This window comes from Engraulis encrasicolus, chromosome 3 (assembly GCF_034702125.1).
Source record: "Engraulis encrasicolus isolate BLACKSEA-1 chromosome 3, IST_EnEncr_1.0, whole genome shotgun sequence".
In the NCBI taxonomy this organism is placed as follows: Eukaryota; Metazoa; Chordata; class Actinopteri; order Clupeiformes; family Engraulidae; genus Engraulis; species Engraulis encrasicolus.
In genome coordinates this window covers 27,493,630-27,515,687 of record NC_085859.1, presented here as the reverse complement: position 1 = coordinate 27,515,687, position 22,058 = coordinate 27,493,630, and the positions used below count along the sequence as shown (strand labels likewise).

The following is a 22,058-nucleotide window of genomic DNA, read 5'->3' as shown; positions in this document are numbered from 1 at the left end:
TTCATTTCTGAACCAAACATATGTTTTTCATTGTTTATTTAATGTTACTTTGTAGGTATTGGTCATTTCATTTATGTGTTTACGTTGTTTTGTTGCGCAGAGGGAGTAATTCATTGTGGGTGTCTTGCAAACATAAAAAAGAAGTAACACATTTCTTGATCATTGATAAACAAATATCCTCACCCTCCTCTATAGGGCACTACAATGCCTTGTTGAAAGGTTTAATTTCTGTTTTCATTGCATGGGGCAGGGCTGCTCTCTATTGTATGAATGAGGGACAGTTTCCAACAGTTAAGTAAATGCATTGAGGACAAGCAAACAAGTTGCACAATGGAGAAAGAGATTAGATGGAGCTGTTGGCCGCAGTACGCAGGAGTAGCCATCAGCTCTGCCACTGGCCCTGCCCAGGGGCGTAGCAGCACATTGTGGGCCCTATGTACAATCAGCTCCAATGGACCCCCCCAGCCATATATCTACAGTACATACGTATATTGGACTGTGTGTGGGCTCCCTATATACTGTAAATGGGGCCCTGGTGACTGAGTCACACTTTACCCCCCCCAACGACACTCTGCCATTCAGGATCCTGCCTCGCGCATTAGAAACGAATGGAGCACCACTGCCTTTCATGGCCATTAGAAACGAATGGAGCACCACTGCCTTTCATGGCCATTAGAAACGAATGGAGCACCACTGCCTTTCATGGCCATTAGAAACGAATGGAGCACCACTGCCTTTCATGGCCATATGTCTGGCTGTGTGTGTGGGCATGTGTGTGGTCATATGTAGTCTGTGTGTGTGGTTATGTGAAGTCTGTGTGTGTGGTTATGTGTGGTTATGTGTAGTCTGTGTAGTCTGTGTGTGTGTGTGTGTGTGTGTGTGTGTGTGTGTGTGTGTGTGTGTGTGTGTGTGTGTGTGTGTGTGTGTGTATTTTGTTTCAGTGGCACATTTGGAGTTCGGTAAAAGGCATCATTTGACTTTGACTTTGATTTGACTGATTATTTTTCAGAGTAAGAAACACAGCAAGCGACTATGTACCTTGGGCATGTTTGATAAGCTGATGTAGTCAGCCTCGCGTTTTATCTTCACAGAGAACGTGGCTTTGAAGGCTGGCTCGTCAAAGCAAGGGAAAGCCTTGCGGGCAGCCAAAGGCTCGAACTGGGTCGCAGCCAGAACTCTGCAAAGAGAACAGCAGACACATACACAGACACATACACACACACACACACACACACACACACGTGGAGAGAGACACACACACACACACACACACACACACACACACACACACACACACACACACACACACACACACACACACACACACACACACACACACACACACACACACACACACACACACACACACACACACACACACACAAAGAAGAATCCAATTACGGTCCACAGAGAGAAGAGATTATTGCCCAATTACATTACCGGGCCATTCCTCAAACACACTGAACTGAATATTAACTGCAGGGTGAGCAAGCTCGTCTATTTTTGTGAATCTGTAATAACGACAACCCCATATCAGCAACAGCAAGCCTGTTGGTGTACCATTCAGGGACGTCTTTGAAGGTGATGGAGGCAAAACAAGAGCTCACCATGGACCCCGACCCCATTAGAGTGTAGGCCACTGAGTTTGTGTTTTTTTTTTAGGGGTGGGCAAAAATGAAAATCTTTAGTCGCATTGACTCAATGACTTTCTGTGATTAATCGTGATTAATCGCATAGAGCGCAAAACCCAAATATGAATTCAAAATAAAAAAAGGCTTCAGTAGCACCAATTTATTTAAAATTTGATTATACCATAATTATCATAGATCACATACAACCACAGAAATATATGGACTCTTTGCTGTTTTTTAAAATCAGACTATCTATTTCTAAGATGAAGTAGACCAATCATAATCATAATTTGCATATGTAGGCTGTAACCTGTGTAATAGGCCTATATCTATCTTTCAAAATAAAAATAGGCCTATTTGCCAATTTAGGCCCACATATCAGACTAAGTTATAGAGCATGCATATATAGGCCTAATGAAACAAATTATTGTAGAGGAGAGTATTATTTTTGCATACAATCATTAAACTAGGCTATTTAAGATAAGAGTACCATCATTATTGCATACAATTATTAAACTATACTATTTAAGATTTAACTGAAACTGAAATATTAGGAACTCAAATTAGGATAGTCTACATGGGCCTACATTGAGAAACAAAACTTGTTACTTGAAATGAAATAGGCAAGCAGGCGTTTGTCTGCAATGCCCCTCCCTCCCTCTCTGTCAAGAGCGTGGAGTTACCGTCCACTCTCCGTCCTCCACTCTCTCATCTTATTATTTAAGGTGTCGCACTTGCAGCGACTAGAAACAAATCGACTGACTGCTGGCAGCAATTACAACTTTCAACTCAATAATGTTGACATGACAAAACAATAACATAAACGCTGACAACGTGAGGTTGCTGATTTTGGGTAAACTTAGGGGCTCTGCGAAATGATAGGCCTACTGTTGGTGCCGATATGAATGGCCAATGTAACTTTGTCAGGCGCAGGAATTTACTATCCCGCAGTCGGCTTTTTGATCAAGGCTTTAGTAATCAGCAATGACACCTCCTTGGTAATCAGCTATGCACACTGTCAGTCCGTGTGGCGTTATTGACAGGTGATGATAGACGGTCGTCAGCATAACATGGTGTTATGCCTACGATATTTTTTATAACCTTGCGAGTTGCCAAGGCGAGCCACAAGCTGTTCGAGAGCTGCGCAATGAGGGCTGTAGAACTTTGTACCGAAAATGTCCATTCAGAAGATCCTTCTGTAGGCTATGCCTATTTTGTTTTGCCAACTTTCTAGACCGTGATGTCTTTTTCTCTGTCAGCTGTCACTAGACGCAGTGGCGTATAGAGAAGCCTCCAACTGCTGCGTGCGAGAGGGGCAGGGCTAGTAGCAGTCAGCGCGCTGGCGCTTTCAAAATAAAAGTAAACGAACGGCGTGATGGTCATAAAAGCCTAAAAAAAACCTCACAAAAAACCCCAATGCGTTAAGCGTTAACAAAATTGTTGGGCGATACTGACGACCTCAATAGTTAACGCACCGTTAACGCGTGAACGTTGCCCAGCCCTAGTTTTTTTCACATTACATAACACGTAGCTGACACTTTTTGAAATCTAAAGCCACTTACAGTTACTTTGTGTACAGGGTATTAGTTACAGTCCCTGGAGCAGTGTAGGGTTAGACGCCTTGCTCAAGGGCCCCTCAGACATGGAATGAGTAGGGGAGTGGAAGGGTGGGATTCGAACCTGCAACCCTCTGATCTTACACCCATCTCCTTAAGCATTAAGCCACATGCTGCACTGTACAGCTTTACCGTTTGGTGCCGGTGGTGTCCACGTAGGAGCTGTTGTAGAAGCCGTCGTAGCTGTTGGAGAGGTGTGCGGAGTACTCCAGCGTCAGCTTGCACTTCTGGCCCTTCTTCAGCTGCTGCGGGAGCTTGATGGCCAGCTGCTGCCAGGGCTTGTACTCCATCGGCTTCACGTCCTGCTCCTGGGAAGGGGGTGTATTACAACAGCATGGTGAAGTGATATTCCTGAGTAGGTTAAACTTCATGAAGTGGTAAACCTACTAATAAATAGCCCACAGATGTGATTTGGTTAAGAAAATGAGTACAAGTTCAGAGGAGTAGATGTGTGCACATCCCACACGATGGGCCAGGTGCAGGACAATGAGAGTAAATCCAAGTGAAAAAGAAATAAAGTCCGAGACACTGCTTGTCTACTGTGTATTTAATAGAGCGCAATGTTTCGACCTTCAGGTCTTCATCAGGCCTGATGAAGACCTGAAGGTCGAAACGTTGCGCTCTATTAAATACACAGTAGACAAGCAGTGTCACTGACTTTATTTCTTTTTCACTAAGAAAATGAGTACTCCAGGCTCTTCTATAAGATGATTTACCACTATGTCGAGGTTACTCTAATCTGGTTTACTACTGAGCCAAGTTCATGGAATACGCCTCTGGAAGTACAGTAAGGGGGTTGGGGGGGGCTTTGCGGTATTAGTAAACAAAAATGCAGCACACCATCCCTTATAAATGTATCTATTTAGACAGTAAGTATACCTCTATTTTTTTTTACAACATTTCTGATGTATATCTCCCTTACAAACTTTTAAACTCTGGTCCTGTGTTTATATGTGCATAGTGTACTGTATGTCATCTATTTTGTACACGTTGTATGTGTGATACTGCTGCGACATATGAATTTCCCCACAGTAAGATATTAATGGGCATACTTCCACCAGGACGATTCTTTACCTTCACCAAGGAGGTAATGTTTTCGGTTGCGTTGGTTTGTCTGTTCGTTTGTCTGTCAGTCTGTCGGTCTGTCTGTCTGCTTGTTTGCTTGTTTTTCAGCAGCATAACTCAAGAACTAATCAACGGAATTCGACGAAGCTTTCTGGAGTTGTTGCTAATGACCCAAGGTGGAACCCAAGGAACAAGTGATTAAATTCTGGTGGTGATCCGGAGCACGGACCGTAACCAGGACTTTTGGAAAGATTCTGTCAGCAGCATAACTCAAAAACTAATCAACTGATTTGGACGAAACTTTGTGGAGTTGTTAGTGATGACCCAAGGAACGAATGAATAAATTCTAGTGGTGATCCGGATCACGAACTGGAACCAGGACTTTTTAAGCGATTCTTCACCATTGCTGGCCTATATATCTAGATGCCCCTAGTGACCAGAAATTGCATTGCGGGGACTCAACAAAAAGAGGGCAGAAAGACTTAGGGTGTAACATAGTCAATGGTCTATCAAGCAGCTTCCTTGGCTGAGGTCTGCACTCTCTGAGTGCTTCTAGTTCTTAACTGTTATATTATAGTTAACATTTTTATCATAGTTTCGTGGTTCACCATCTACTGTGCCATCCCTACCTGGAAGGTGGCTTTGCTGATGGAGATGTCAGCGCTGTGCAACACCAGCACCTCCGTGTCCTCCTGCACGGTCATGCCGATGGTCACCGAGCCCTTGAAGGTCATGCTGGTGAGGTTTGGCTGGATCAGAAGGTCGTAGTGGTCCGGCGCCACCGCGGACGGCAGCCGCAGGCTCGCCCAGGGGAACGGCCGCCCGTCTGCGGAGATGGGGTAGACGCTGTCCTGCGACGACGAGCCGTTGGTCTTCTTGCAGCCGTCTCGCGTGAAGGTGCAGCCGGGCAGGAAGTAGAGGACCATGACGAGGGAGGCCACCAGGACCAGGATGAAGACGCCCGCCACCATGGTGCGCAGCGAGGGCATGGAGCAGAAGCCGCCCACCCCCGACTGACGGCTGTAGGGCGCACGCTGGTTGGGCGGCCTCTGGCTGGAGGAGCTACATAGATAGGTAAACAGAAACGAAAAGTGTTTCAGGAAAGAGAAGGGATGGGAGAGCGCTACTCTCTGTCTCAAACAATATCACGGATGTTGCATGGTGCACTTCAAGCGAAGAGGGTAGGTACCGCATACATTTCTCATCTACAGTATATACATACACCACATGTACTTGCAGCACCACCAGATTATTTGCTAATTACATTACTAGTGTCAGATGTTAGTGACTTACGTCTCACAGAGAGTGTAACATACAGCACGTACAACACAAAACACCACTACACTGCCAAACAGAGTAAATATGCTGTAACTGAATTGTTGACGATGTTGTAATTTGAGTCATAATATGATTTCATACGAGTTCAATTACATATATGAAAGTATTACGTTAGATAAAATGAATGATCGGCAAAGAATGTAATACGAAGTTACAAAGCTGTCACGCAGACAGAACATTTGCATGTATATGTACACTACACACACATGCAACCCCAACGCCCAAGGACAGTACCTGGGTCAATGATGGGGTTGTTTAGTAGCAGACGTCAGGTGGTACAACTACAGCTAATGCCCATGAATCGATTAGTAATTGTAGTGGTCAATTAGTCCCTTAACCCATTGACGCCTAAGGCACCTGCAAAAAAGGGTGCTGAATGCCTGAGCCCTTTTTAAGAAAAGCTGCCCTCATCCTGTAAAAACCTAAATATCTCAGCTTCTGAAGCACATACAAATATGCATTAAGTTGCATTTAAAAGCTAAGACCCTCATCTTTCATTAGAATGTGTTCATTCATTGATCTCAAACAAACAGAGATTTTTAATAAAGTTGTCTAAAATCTCATTAGCCTGAATGTTGCGTAATGCAGCTCCAGGCGCCAGGGCAACATCAGGCATCAATGGGTTAACACGTGCCGTTATACCTCTGGAACGTTTTAATAGTCACTGAAAAAACATACCGGTAACTGCCATAGTACTACACCTCCACTATGACTGTGCACAGGGCCTTTAGTACTACATTATGACTTGGTCATTGGCATTCCGGTAACAGCTAAACGACTGTATAACAGGAGCCATGTCGTAGTCTCTTAGTGCAGATGGGGTCGCTATTTGCTGAAAAAACTCAACTAAAATCATAACAACATTGCTATGACATTACAGAGAGCCTTAGGTCACAGATTAAGACATGGTCATTATAACTTTTGTGACAGTAAGGTTATAACAGAGGCTCTGCGATAAGGGGTTAAGGTGTACAAGCAGTTAATATGCCTCCTAAATAACCTAATAAAAACAAACAAACAAATTATTCCATACGATAGAGGCATTACTGTAGCCCTGTTTTGCGCCAGCCTGACGTCTGCTACTACGGAAAAAAACCCGTCCCTCCCTGGCCCACCTGCTGCGGTTCATGAAGGACATGCCCAGTAGCCGTGCCGACGACTCGTAGTCCTCCTCCTCGTCCTCGCCGTCGTTCATCTCGCCCAGGCCTCGCACCAGGAGCCGCGAGCTGCGCGGCTCGTACACCACGTCGTCCGGGTCCAGGGGGAAGGAGGAGGAGGTGGAGGAGGAGGCGGGGGTGGCCTCCTTGGGGGGTGCCGCCAAGTCCACCACGTCGGGCTCCTCTTCAAACAGGCTGTTCTCGATCATGTTCCTCGGCAGCGGCGCTCGCTCTGCACAGGAGAGGTAGTCCGTTTGGAAACAGAACATCATTGTGCCCTTGCCCTGCCACCACTCGGCATATCTGAACAGCCTCGGTCTAGCACAATGGTTCTCAACCTGTTTTGAGCAAACGCCCCCTTGTTCTCATCATATGCCTCCAAATGCCCCCTTTACCTCATCATAAGCCTGCCAACGCCCCCCTTAGTTTTGAAAAATAAAATAAACTAATGCCCCCCAATGTGAACTAAGCCCCGCCCCCACTCAGCTGTATCCTTCTCAACGCCCCTGCCCCAACGGTTCTCTTGTACTGTTCTCGATCATGTTCCTCGGCAGCGGCGCTCGCTCAGGAGAGGTAGTCCGTTTGGAAACAGAACATCATTGTGCCCTGCCCTGCCGCCACTCGGCATGTCTGAACAGCCTCGTTCTAATAGGACACTGGATGGAAGTCTAGTCTTGTGTCTACTCTACTCTCACTCTGCACGGAAAGGGGTAGGAGTAGACCATTTGGCGATAGGGCCAGAAACAGACCATCATTATTGTGAGACCCTCTGCATGCCTGAATAATCTACCTAGGTCAGGGGTTCCCAAACTTCCTTATCACAAGGCACCCCATATACCGGTACATTCCAGCCAAGGCCCCCTTACATGGGTCACACCACACTATTTTTTGTGTACACCCCCTTTCACAACCATAGTCTAGGTCTGTGAGGCAGTGCCCCACTAGGATATATACTGTATAATAAAAACGATAATAAGTAGCAATACTTTGCAGATGCAGTTCAGAGATGCAATATTTTATTATAATGCTGTCCGGAATATTGTTTCGTTTTTAATTTACATTAGTTATTCAATTTATTAAATTATTCACTTTGTTGTGCTATACTTTTACGGCTAACCTGACGCAGCCCCCTAACACCCCCTTGCAGCCCTCCAGGGGTCCCCTGCTCCCACTTTGAAAACCCCTGGTCTAGGTCATTCACTGGATGTGAACTACCCTTCTCTGTTAGAAGGCTGCGCTCCCTCTGAGTGGTATACAGTAGTAGGAGCGGTTGTTCATTTGGAGACAGGGCTAGAAATAGAACATCGTTATTGTCTTCCACTCGGCATGTCTGGATAGCCTAGTTCTAGGTTACAGGATAGAAGTTTTTTTAGACTTTATTAGTGACAGGACAGTGGGGAGAGAGATACAGTAAATGATTGGGGAGAGAGAGACGGGGAGGGATCTGCAAATGACCCAGGCTGGAATCGAAAGCGGGTCCCCAAGCGCAGCAGCACAGTCCCTATATCGTTAGTCCACGTCAGGACCTACAGGACAGAAATGTAGTCCAAACACAGAGAAGAAGCTCTCCACATAGCTGGAGTAGTCCATTTGCATATGGCCAGAAACATTAGTAATTAAGTTACTCCCTGCACTATGTCTGAATAACCTGAGTGTGGGACAAAGATAGAAGTCTAGTCTTGTGCCCAGTGCTCTAACTCAGTGTTTCCCAACCAGGGGTACGTGTACCACTAGGGGTACGCGAGCACATTGCAGGGGGTACTTGGAAAAATATAATTTTAACAAATACATGGAGCTTAGTTACATTGGGATAGAGAAAGCGATATAAAACTTGACTTAGGGAGTACTCATGGCACAACGAAAGTGTTTAGGGGGTACACAAGACAAAAAAGGTGGGAAACACTGCTCTAAATGAACACCAGCCAACCGCAACTTGAAGACACTTTCCAATCTGCCACTTGGGATGTCTGAATAGCCTAGGTCCCTGGATGTAGTAAGCCCACTCAGAGTTGGAGTCCCCAGGCCTGAGTTTGACATCCCTGGCCTCGGTCAATGACCACCCGGATATGAGCCACTACGTAGTGCTGAAGCTGGAGGAGGCACAAAATCTCTGCAAGAAGTCTACGCTCTCTCTGCTTAGTAGTCGATTTGGAGATAAGGCCAACAAAACAGCCTTCAACTGGACAGTCATGGGTAAGCGGTTAGGGCGTCAGAATTGTAGCCTTTAAGGTTGCCGGTTCGACTCCCGACCTGCCAGGTTGGTGGGGGGAGTAATTAACCAGTGCTCTCCCCCATCCTCCTCCGTGACTGAGGTACCCTGAGCATGGTACCGTCCTGCCGCACTGCTCCCTTGGGGGCTGACCCCTTGCACGGGTGAGGCATAAATACAATTCCGTTGTGTGCCGTGTGCAGTGAACCCTTGTGTGCCCTGGGGTGTTGTGTCACAATGACAATGGGAGTTGGAGTTGCCCAGCTAGGCTTTCACTTCAAAACAGCATTATTGCCTCTCACTTTCAGCCACTGGAATTCGGCATGTCAGAATAGCCCAGGTCACTGACTGCATATAAGCCTCCAGTGCTGAAGCTGGAGAGACAGAGAACTGGAGAATCAACAGGACAAAGACTCTACTCTGCACTGACCTGCAATGTGATGCAATGCACTTATGACAGCACTTTTTTTGGCTGAATGTTTTCAATCTACACCGCGTTCCACATTATTACGCAAATGACATTTTTTGCCGTTTTCCCAAATAATCAATAGAAATGACAGTCGTCATATTTTTCAAGTCATCAGCCATTAGAGTACAATTTTAAACGTTTTTGAATGAACCTTCCAATGACATCGGTATTTTTTAAAATAATAAAAAACTTAAAATGCCCAAAATGCTCTGTTCCAATTAATTACGCAAAACAGTTTTGTAGTGTTGTAATCCAAATTTCTTTCTTTTTTTCCCATTTACATCAAAACAGTTGGCATTTGGTACCTTCAATACATTTCAATGTTCAAAACTTTGCTATAAGCTGTAACTGGAATGCTGCATTTAATATTGAAGTGATGGAATTGCATGGTAGTTATGGAAGCCCAGATATCCTTGCTGCTTTGATCTCAGCTGTTTTTGTTTGTTTGGTCGGGTGACCCACACTTCACTCTTCAATATACCCGTAGATTTCCATGCCACGTTTAGGTGCTTTGGAGATGATGACATTCTAACTCACCAGACATAACATCCCATTCATTTTCAATGGGGTTTTATGTCTGGTGAGTTAAAATGTCGATACCACCAAAGCACCTAAACGTGGCATGGAAATCTATGGGTATATTGAAGAGTGAAGTGTGGGTCACCAGACCAAACAAACAAAAACAGTTGAGAGCAAAGCATCAAGGATATCTGGGCTTCCATAACTCCCATGCAATGCCCTGCCATTGACTTCAATGTTAAAGGCAGCATTCCAGTTACTAAGACAAAGAGGTTATCATCAAGTATTGAACATTGAAATGTAATTTAGAAGGTACAAAAATCCAACTGTGTTGATGTAAATGGGAAACAAAGAAAGAAATTTGGATTACAACACTACAAAACTACTTTGCGTAATAATGTGGAACAGAGCATTTTAAGTTTTTTATTACTTAAAAAATACCGTTATCATTGGAAGGTTCATTCAAAAACGTTTTAATTGTACTCTAATGGCGGATGACTTGAAAATTATGACGACTGTCATTTGCATTGATTATTTGGGGAAACAGCGAAAAATGTCAGTTGCATAATAATGTGGAACGTGGTGTAGACAAACCCGTCTTCTGTCCTGATGATTCCATTCGGTCCAGGCACTCTAATTGTACAATTTGCCTGGCATCCACAGCAAATACTACCAACTACTTACATTGCTTCGCCAGACAAACACACACACCAACTACTTGTTGTCAACCCATTAACATTGCACTTGTGATAGTTTCTCACTATTTTAGGACTCTCAAACCTGACAAAAATCACAAGAAGCAGTTTTACTTCTAGTCACACAATGAGTCATTGTTTTATCCCCAAAAACTTTTTTTGCCATCACTGGGAACTGAACTCCACTGTCTACTGTTATATCACCTTGATATACCAGAATTGCTGGTTCTAAAAGAAAAAAAAAAACAGATTTTATCCAGTCACATATCACAGACAGTACTCAAAGGCTTAGTTAGTTCCTACAGTGAAATTCCGTCACTGTGGAGTGCCTGTGTGAAAAACTTAACAACAAAGCAGAACTAGGATGTAGTTTTAGTAAACTGCAGTGCTGTGACTTTGATGCCAGGACCTTTATCTCAGATTGAGCAAGAGACGGCATGCACGAGACGGCAAGCTGCTGATTCTTTCACACAGACAGTTCCCTAATTCAAAGTCTCATGCAAACACACTCACCCAAATCACAGCATGCCTATTACCTTCCATAAACCATGACACATAGAGCATAGAAAGTAAGGCTTCCCCAATACAGTGCTCCTGTCTCAGGCCAGTTACTACAGTACAATACATTGCCCAAGAGATTACTTGTGTGTAGCAGTCCATACAGTACAGTACACAGCCATTGTTAAAAATCACAACAATGCAAAGTCCATATTGCCTACCTCTTCAGTTGCACCGTACACAAGCCCAGGCACACATGTGTCTCTCTGAGCAACTAAAGAATATGACGCAGCCTGTAACACATTTTATGAGTCTGTGTAAACTCCTCCGTAATTTAAGTGAAGCTGAGACTTGAAGTGAGGCAGCAGCAACCTGCTGTTGTGCAATACTGATATGTCAACAACTCACTGCACCAAGTCAACAGAGCAGCTTAAGGTACCGAGTTTGTTTGAGGAACAGGGATTGCATTGCTTGTTTCAGATATGAAGCCTTTCTCTTATAATTGGTGGTGGTAGACTCTACTTGAGGGTTTTTTTTTCAGAGGACAAGTATATTTACATTCGACCATCTGTTGTAATCAAAGACCACTGGGGTTTCCAATAGCAACAACCTGTCTAAATATGTCCAAGCGTTTAAAAAAAAAAAAAAACAAGATGGACTTCGCAGATTGCATGACTGGTGTAGCCTACATTACCATGCAATCAGCTTCTTGAAAACAGTCGAGCTCGTGCACCCTGCCCAAAAGGAACACTACTAAATTTGGTGAGTGCGTGCAGATATTACTAAATGAAAAGCTTGTTTGACAGCATGCAGCAATAGCAAACTAATAGTATACGTGGCCGCATACGTTTATCGAGAATAGTTAGGCGGTACAGTACTCCGTACTTTTACACTTGTTGTCCTCTTGTATTTTCAGTCATGTGGGCACTGCAGAGAAGTGTTTGGCTATCTGGGCTATTCAGGGTTTTCCAGTAGCCTACTGTAGCTCTAGCAGCTTCTACTGTTAAAATGACCCAAACTTCAGAACTTTAGCTACCTTATCGATGACATATTGACAGCTGAGCTGTCATTACACTGTCAATATGAAGTTATAATTGTTAACCCTCATATTTATTTGCATGGAAATTACTACTGCTTGCTAAGTAGCTGATCCTTGTCAGTTGTACTGTTTATAAAGGCAAGTGAGAGTTAAATCCAGAAGTAAACAGAACTCCACGCCCTGTGCCCATACAAGGAGGCCTAAATTTAAAATGACAGCCCTGTCCTTAACTACGCCCATGACCTCGTACAAACTTAACTCCACTGTACAATGCATACGAGAACTAGTTAAATGCTCAGAGCAAATCAAACTCGTGTCACAACGAGGGCTACGAGAGGACCCCGGCAAGCAGCTTTTACTTTTCCATTACTGGACCTATTTAAAAGTATCGTATGCACCGAAACACCCGTGTCAATCAAGTTCAGTTAGCTAGTTCAGCTACACGAGTTGCATAGGTCATAACCTCAACCGCCATTGGATCTTAACACATAAATTAATAACCTTAAATTGACAGGACTACATCGCTGTACGTGGCTAATTTGAATTAGCTACCCATCATAGTCAACTGGCTATCATGCCTTATCGGTCAAGATGAAGTAGCTGGCTAAACTTGCACGCATGAAAATGTCTTACCTTCATCAAAGACATCCATTGTAGATGTGATTTTCTGGAAGTCTGCGTTTTCTTCGCGTGACGGTGGTCCACCACAAAGTGAGATAGCAGCCCTTGATGCTACACCGTGGGATCTGACAGCCCGAGGTTATCACAAATAAGTGATTTAGCTAACGCTAGCTAGCTAGCAGAAGTGAGTTCCACATCAAAGCAACCCAAACAAGCACCACAAACGCTGTTCAACTAGATAATACTTGCCAAGTAATTGTCATAACGCAGTCGTAGCAGGAGAAGTCTATGCTATGGATTGTAATGACGCCCGACAAGGAATCACAACTGAATTGCTTGCCTGCTGCAACATCAACTCACTTCTGCAACACTCGTGTCACTTTGTTTTTGTATTCCCACTTCCTTGTTTGACATGGAGCGCCAGTGGGCGAAGCGCGTGTCCAATGAATCGCCACTGATATCTTGATGTAAATAAATTATACTGTTGCGGCATTATTAATTAGGCCTAACCATGCGTAAACAAACGGAGAATGGTAATTCCACAGCCAAACTACAGACAGATGTATTTAGGGTGACCAGATGTCCCGAAAAATTCGGGACAGTCCCGAATTATAAGCTTTTGTCCCGAATCCCGAATCTGACTGTGCATGTCCCTACTAATAATAATGTTTTAACCAGGTACACATCTCAAACTTTTGGCTACTGCCGCCTGTGCCCCTGAGAGGCTGCTTGTGCAGCCCCAAATACGTGAAGTGGCTGCGTTCCGCCCACTGACTTGGTTCCGCCCCTCAGCAATGTATCTATTTTATCTTGCTGACATTCTATTCGATTGCAACAGTAAGCGCGAGCAATTACCGGCGCGCATTTTCACTTTCATCGACAAAATGACAGTAGTAGCGACATGGCAGATGAAGAGCCCCACCATGCGAGTAAAAAACAGAAGCGACAGTGCAGGTAGATGAAGTTGGTTGGTTTTAGACCGTTCTGTCAGCGTGCATCCTCGCATTGTATTGTTTATTTTTTGACGTTCCGAGTTCAGGCACACGAGTGCACTGACAAGCTAACTTGCAGTGACAGCAAGCTAATCCATTCGGTGTTCAAAGTGTACAACCTCGCAGCTGAGATGCCAAAGCATCGATGCAGGTAGGCGTCACAGAAAGCGTTAAAAAATGAAGGAGAAAAATGAGAGGTCAACAGCAGCTGCGGGATTGGCATGGCATCGAGGGGGAAAACAATGCAGGCATCGCAGCTGGGGGGAAAAGAAGTTTAACAAGTAGGCTACTACTGTAATCAATATAATTCTTGCCTTTCAATCAATCATGTTGTCAGGGCTTGTTATTAGGCTATTCTATAAATCGAAAGGTCTGAATTGCATCGCTATAGGCCTAGTTAATTTTCAAAATGTTCTTTTTTTTCAACGACCCCCCACCCAAAAAAAAAAAAAAGCAAAAAAGCGTCCCGAATTTCAGCAAACCTCATCTGGTCACCCTAGATGTATTACACTTCTACAGTAAAGAAGTAAAAGTGATGCCTCAGCCAACGTGCATAAGAAAGGTTTTTTTTTTTGCTGATTTTAGGCCAAGGCTACTCAGCCTATGAGGCCTAGGCATGTGTTTAGATCACAGCTTTCACACGCTTTGGTATGCTGTCCACCAGTTGTTTTGTTCTTGGATGACAGAAGTGGAACGTAACTAAGTATTTTTACTAGTTACTGTACTTAAGTAGTTTTTTTTTTCTGGAATGTGTACTTACTTGAGTAAAAATAAAAATGCAGACTTCTAGGCTACTTTTACTCAGTTGCATTTCTTGACAATTACTTGTACTTTCTATTCCTTACATTTCTAGAAGAAGACTTAGTTACTAGTTACATTTATCCTAGGTTTTCCTGTTGTGTTTCGTGGATATTTGAACTGGCTCAGGTGTGGGCAGGGAGATGGGACCAAACCCCTCTTCCAAACTGACACCCAGACAGAAAATATACTTTAAAAAACATTTACAGGACTCCATAGTCATGTTCAAATAGAACCGAAAACCGTTGCAGAAACTTTTCCTATTGGATCAAGTTGGCAGACATGGAGAAAGACAGACATTGTGTGAGTAGGCCTACTTGTACTTGTGTAGGCTACTCAAAAAGTACATTTAAAAGTTAGTAGGCCTACTTAGGACTTTTACTTAAGTACATTTTTGGTGCACAACTTTTACTTTAACTGGAGTAATTTTTTCGCAGGGTACTTCTACTTTTACTTAAGTACACAACTTCAGTACTTCTTCCACCTCTGATGACTTCATCCTGGAGCAAAGATTCATGTGGAGAGCAGATTAGAGTACTTTATTGATCCTGTTGGGAAATTAAGGTGTCAAGTACAGTAGCTTACATACACATAATGCCCACATGAACATGTCTAGACACGTGTAACAAAGGTAATAGCCTGGTAGGGAAAAAAAATAAAGACTAAAGAAAAAAAATAAAATGCCAATTGTGCAAAACACACATAAAAAACATATAGCCTACAAAAAAAATATACAAATGTGCAAAAACATAAACCATACTCGAGTTGAGGTAGACAAGATTAACATGACCAGACATAGGCCAAAGTGTTGACAGATATGATAGTATTGTGATGTAGAAGGTAGAGAAATCAGACATAATACAGTATTCGCAGAACAGTGATTTTCAACCTATGGGCCGGGGCCAACTGGTGGGCCCTGAAGGTATTCCAAGTGGGCCTTGAAATCATTTTCTACAAATTATAATCATATTGCGGTGTGTGTTGCTATTGATTTATTTGAGTTTTATTCTTTATTGGGTCAGAAGTGGGCCCTGAACATTTGTTTGAACAATTTTGAGTGGTTGGGAACCCCTGAAGTAGAACATAGATTCTGGCGAGGTGCATGAAGACAATGGATAACATTATCATAAAGCAGGCAGTGTACACTGTACAGAGTATGATAGGGGTGAAGATTTCTTGCAACGTCACAGTCTAGTACAGGTGCAAGAAGTGTATAGGACAATATACACACACACACACACACACACACACACACACACACACACACACACACACACACACACACACACACACACACACACACACACATGCCAAGAGGTTTCCCATACTGGACGGGCCAGCTCAGGCATCTCACTGCCTTTGCTTGTGATAAGTAGGCTAGTACTGTATGTCCAGTGGTCATGAGAGTTCCATAGTGGTTGGGCAGTCCACCATCACTGGTAGAATAAACAGAAGTCGGCTGACGACATTGAAGGACCTCAGCCTCCTGAGGAAATAGAGCCTGCTTTAGCCCCTCCTTTGTGGACCAGTCCAGACCACTCCTAAGTGTTTCTGAGCTTTGTTTGATGGCTTGTGATGTCTACATAAAATCCACAAAAAGGCCAAGATAGTCCATGGTCCAGACATCGGTGAAGACTTCTGAGCAGGGTAGCTCCGACACTGACCAAAAAGTTTGCGGCGTGCGAGCAGGTGCCTGCTGCTCACCTGTTCACAAGTGGGTTCTTTCCGATTTGCGGACTCCCGTCCCCGGCACATGCTTGTGGTCTCACTTTCCACTGATGCCCAGCCGCCTCCTAGGAGAAAACAATAAAGTTTCCCTGCTGTTAGCCTAACCACAACAACTTTTGGGGGAATATTCTTCATTCAAATAAGAAAATGTCATTGCGGCCACAAGCAGGCAAGTGAGTAAGAGAGGACGGGATATTATTATGAAAGCGAAAGTAAAGTGAAAGCCCCATTGGGAAAAGCCAACTCCCATTGTCATTGTGACACAGCACTCCACAGCACACAAGTGAACACTGCACACTGCACACAACAAAATTGCATTTATGCCTCACCCGTGCAAGGGGGCAGCCCTCACTGGCACAGTGCGGCGGGACGGTACCATGCTCAGGGTACCTCAGTCACGGAGGAGGATGGGGGAGAGCACTGGTCAATTACTCCCCCCACCAACCTGGCGGGTCAGGAGTCGAACCGGCAACCTTAGGGCTAAAAATCTGATGCCCTAACCACTTACCCATGACTTATATATCATATTAGAAAGAATCCATTGTCTGCATATTGGAATCCACCCATTGTCTGCCCAAGTGACTCCCCTACAAGGCTTTGACCCATGACTCTTAAAAGCCCAGGGGACTCAAAGGTTAGTCGCCGCCCTTGTGTGGTGTGCTGTCTATTTCCAAGATGCACTACCTTGACATTGTATGTGCAGCCTCCAATACAGTGCCCTCCATAATTATTGGCACCCCTGGTTGAGATGTGTTAAAAGCCTTAAAATAAATTCAGTGTTTATTGCAGAAGAATACTGTCACACTGAAAATTTTAGGAAAATGTAGCCTTCAACTCAAATGAATTGAAGGAAAATAAAAAAAATCCCTGACTAAAAAATAATTATTTTTCATTAAATCACCTGTTCCACAATTATTGGCACCCTTAACAATTCCCAGGAAATAAATATAATTTAAGCATTTCTGTCATTTCTACAGTAGTTTACAAAGTTTACCAGAGTATGTAGGAACATTTAATTAGTAATTCATCACTTCCTGTTTCCCTGGGGTATAACTATGACGTGACACCGAGGCCATTTCTCTTATCCACTCTTAAACATGGGAAAGACAAAGGAACACAGCATACAAGTGAGGCAGATGTGCGTCGACCTTCACAGGTCAGGCAGAGGCTACAAGAAGATTGCCACTCAACTGCAGCTGCCCATATCTACTGTGAGAGGAATAATTAAGAAGTTCAAAACAACTGGAACAGTGGTAAACAAGCCTGGACGAGGACCCAAGTTTATTTTGCCACCACGCACAGTGAGGAGGATGGTAAGAGAAATCAAAATATCTCCAAAGCTCACTGTTACAGAATTACAACAAATGGTAGCATCCTGGGGTCACAAAGTCTCCAAATCAACCATCAGGCGCTGTCTACACGCCAACAAGCTGTTTGGGAGGCATGCACGGAGAAAACCTTTCCTCACCCACAATCATAAACGCAAACGTCTGGAGTTCGCCCAGCGGTATTGGGGCTTCAACTGGGACCGTGTGCTTTGGTCAGATGAGACCAAGATTGAGCTTTTTGGCAACAAACACTCTAAGTGGGTCTGGCGTGCCACGAAAGATGCGCATGCTGAAAAGCACCTCATACCCACTGTGAAGTATGGGGGTGGGTCAGTGATGCTGTGGGGCTGTTTCGCTTCCAAAGGCCCTGGGAAGCTTGTTAGGGTGCATGGCATCATGAATGCTTTGAAATACCAGGACATTTTAAATCAAAATCTGTTGCCCTCTGCCAAAAAGCTGAAGATGGGTCGTCACTGGGTCTTTCAGCAAGACAATGACCCTAAACATATGGCCAAATCTACACAGAAATGGTTAACCAGACACAAAAGCAAGCTCCTCCCATGGCCATCTCAGTCCCCAGACCTCAACCCCATTGAGAACCTGTGGGGTGAGCTGAAGAGGAGAGTATAGAGGAGAGGACCCAGGTCTCTGGATGATTTAGAGAGATTCTGCAAAGAGGAATGGCTGAAGATCCCTCTTTCTGTCTTTTCCCATCTTGTGAAACATTATAGGAGAAGATTAGGTGCTGTTTTGTTGGCAAAAGGGGGTTGTACAAAATATTAACAACAGGGGTGCTAATAATTGTGACACACATTATTTGATGTCAAATAATTATTTCTTTATGTGGGATTTTTTCCCCACTGAATAAATGCACTTGTATTGAAGGTTGGATTTTTCTCTTTTTTTCCATTAAGGTCCCATATTATTTAGAGAAAAATAATAATAATTGGAAGCTAAAAAACACATCTCAACCAGGGGTGCCAATAATAATGGAGGGCACTGTATGTTATAGAACACAGGTCAGGATCATGCATCCTCATGTACAAACTGACTCTAGGACTCTAGGAAATGAATCCAAATGTTGACAGTGGGGAAAAACACTTGATCATGACATGCCACACACACCAAAAACAATGGATTATGATTTGGGCCAATTTTATCAGTAGTGGTTGAAACAGCAGAACTATATAGGCTACTGTACAGCACAGAGCACTTATTACCTTCGCCGAGACAAAGTCGGCGAAGGTTATGTTTTGACCGCTGTGTATTTATTTATTTGTGAATATGTTTGTACTTCGTATAACTCAGACAGAACTGAGCCGATTTTTATGAAATTTAGTGGGATGACTGGTCGTGACCCAAGGAACAATCGATTAGTTTTTGGGAGTGATTGGGTCAAAGGGCAAAGGTCAAGGTCACGAAAAGGTCAAAAACGTATATTGAGCCCATTTTCAGAGAGGATTTATAGAGGAGAGGCCAAACTGGCAGCTTCTTCCGGGTGGTACTGTCCACGGGGCGGCGATGTTCAAGCAGAGGAGAGCCGTCAGAATGAATGGGGGGTCCTATGAAGCTCCACATAGACGCAACTGATGTGTCGGATATGGAAGGTCACCGGTTTTCATTTTATTTTTCCTAAAGGAAGTGTAAATTGCCCTTCCAAATGGCATTTGGTTTGATTTTTTAAACTCATTGCATTTTTTTAAAAACACGCATTTTGTGCATGAATAACGTGAAACTCAATTACCCAGAATGCTGCACGTGAGCTCTCTACCCGGGTGATTCTGGAAAACAAACATGGCGGCAACTCGCTTTACTACCTTAAGAATGTGTTAATCCGACGCTACATTTCTTAACTAATGAAAATCGAAGGCAGAAATCAACATTGTAGTGTCTAAATATGAGGTCGATTGGTCTATTTGTGGCGTACATCACGATCGGCTGAGTTGTTGGCCTCACGTTTGTCAGTTAGCTTGTGGCTAGGCTACGTCTCGCCGACGTTAGCATCCGGTTTAGTTCCCCATTCACCAATTGGATGTCGTAATTTCCTTAGCTAGAAGCTAGTGAAGACTGACTCACAAATGTCGAAGCTGTAAGAAACTAGACGGATATAACTCCTAGGTTACTGTGTTTTAAATTTAAATGTTTAATTTACAACCAGAGACGACCGTAATATGTTCAGGTTTCAGCTGCTAGGGAGGACTTATTGTGGGCGATTAGCCCCAGCCCAATAGGGGAACCCCAATCTGCTCTGTCTGAACAGCGCCCCTAATGCAAATCCATTGAACTGCGGCCAAATTTTGTATAATGGGGCGAATAGCATGTGGGACGGCTATAGGTAGAAAGGCTATGCCATTTTTATGAAATTTAGTGGGATGATTGGTCATGACCCAAGGAAAAATCAATTCGTTTTTGGGAGTGATTGGGCCAAAGGTCAAAGGTCAAGGTCACGAAAAGGTCAAAAACGTAAATTGAGCCGATTTTTATGAAATTTAGTGGGATGATTGGTCATGACCCAAGGAACAATCGATTACTTTTTGGGAGTGATTGGGTCAAAGGTCAAGGTCAAGGTCACGAAAAGGTCAAAAACGTTTTTCTTTGCCAAGCACTATATGCCAGAACAACGTGTGCATGCTGAATTTAATAAGAGGTCAAGACTGGGCCAAAAATGTAATATTACGATATTCCGGTCCGATTTCAATGAAACTAACACCAAAATTTGGAGAATGTTATGCCCCACACTCTGAAGATGGCCAGAAAAAAATAAGTGGCGTAGGCGAAGGTTTGCGCTCTACCGAGTGCCCATTCTAGTTAGCTATGGTGACTGGCTGTAAAGCAGAGCAAACTCAGGCAGGTGGGGTTACATGCAGCCCGCTGAGCCATTTCATGTGACCCGCAGAGCCTGTACAAGACAGACAACTTTTAAATACACCGTGATGCTTACGCAACACTCTCACAGTAAAATGACAACCCAAGCCAGGGGTCTCTATAGGTCTCTGGGTTTCTACAGCAGGCCACTGCACTCAACCCAAACCAAATGAGAAACCAAATGAGGCCCTTGAGCTGAAATAATTGCCCAATGCAGCTGTAAAGGATAAAGGCAATGTATGTATAAAATATGATATGGAAACCTCCAACCATAAATATATACAAGCTTGGGGAAACCCTGCCCCGTCTTGAATCCATGACGATTTTTATGTGTAGTTTAAGGTCTTATTCTCAAATCCAATTTCCCCCAGCTGGTCCTGTGAGCATCAGCATGGACATATTGGTTCATCTTCATGTGTACAGTTGCAGTAGGCTACAGTTGCTCGAATTTGGTGGCAGTTGATGGCCGTCCCCTCTGAAACGGCATTAATGCATTGTGTATGATCATATAACTATCTGATTCTCTCTCTCTCTCTCTCTCGTTCCCTTCTACTTTTCAGTTTTATGTCTCCTGTCCTATCTTCCCTTCTCTCCTCCTGCTACTTTCTGTGTCTATCGTCGCTCTCTGTCAGGGTTCCAGTCTCACTATACCTCTTCCTCCATCAGTTTGCAGAGTTACCACACCTCATTTAAAACACATTTCCATTTTTAACATTCACATAGCTACTGACTGTGGTTAAGAAGGATACATAAACATACATATACAGGTTTTTTGTGTTAAGTTTTGGTAATGATTTGATAAATGATGGTTAAGTTGAGATTATCTCAGAGACGATTATATTTTTGTCAGGTTATCGGTTAAAGACAATTCATTTTGTCTTTAAAAAAATGTGATTGAATAAAACACAACATGCTTGAATGAAACAGAACATGACATTGAATTTACTTGAAATAGACTTTATTTATATAAAGCTCTTCTTAAAGCTCATCTACACTTCCTCTTCCAATTTCAGTTTTATGTCGCTCTGTCTGTTAAGAGTTTCGTCTTCTCCTGCAAGCCCCATAGCCGGTAGCCTGGTTACTACCAGACCTCTGTGTGTGTTTGTAGCACTGGAGCCCCCCAACACACAGGCAGCTGGTCCACATTTGCCCAAATTGACAAATTTCCTTTAGGATCAAAAAATGATTCCCCAAGCCCCCACCAGTTGTCCAGTTCTGCCCCTCTCAATATCAATGACACCAACACACCTTGGATGTCTAAATGTTGCCCTACAACCAGTCACACAGCCAGCTCCTTATGAAGTCCGCCCTCTCGACAAAATACTCATTTTCCCGCAACCTTCTCAAAATGGAGTCCAGCATCTGATAGGCACCCCAAGTCTTTACCCACTCTTTGATCAAATGGCGGGAAAAAGCCCACAATATAACGACACATTTGTAAACTACCCACACCCTACGACGCAACCCAATGGGCTGAGTTTCAGTGGCAG

The 22,058-nt window shown here is 43.7% G+C and overlaps 1 protein-coding gene across 2 annotated transcripts in view; it reads right to left on the bottom strand.

Annotated features, from left to right (window-relative positions):
• lnpep (leucyl/cystinyl aminopeptidase) overlaps window positions 1–13,417 on the bottom strand; it is a 38,209-nt gene extending 24,792 nt beyond the window's left edge. Inside the window, exons 1-5 of one of the 2 annotated variants that reach the window (XM_063195110.1) lie at window positions 12,870–13,417; window positions 6,766–7,039; window positions 4,942–5,374; window positions 3,380–3,555; window positions 1,039–1,177 (exon numbers count right to left, since the gene is read on the bottom strand). In XM_063195110.1, the coding sequence (XP_063051180.1) occupies window positions 1,039–1,177; window positions 3,380–3,555; window positions 4,942–5,374; window positions 6,766–7,039; window positions 12,870–12,888 (1,041 nt within the window). In that variant the 5' untranslated portion in view covers window positions 12,889–13,417. Of the gene's footprint in view, window positions 1–1,038; window positions 1,178–3,379; window positions 3,556–4,941; window positions 5,375–6,765; window positions 7,040–11,418; window positions 11,521–12,869 lie in introns of those variants that run through there. The other variant, XM_063195111.1, reaches the window with a different exon arrangement.
• Between the last annotated feature and the right edge of the window lie 8,641 nt (window positions 13,418–22,058).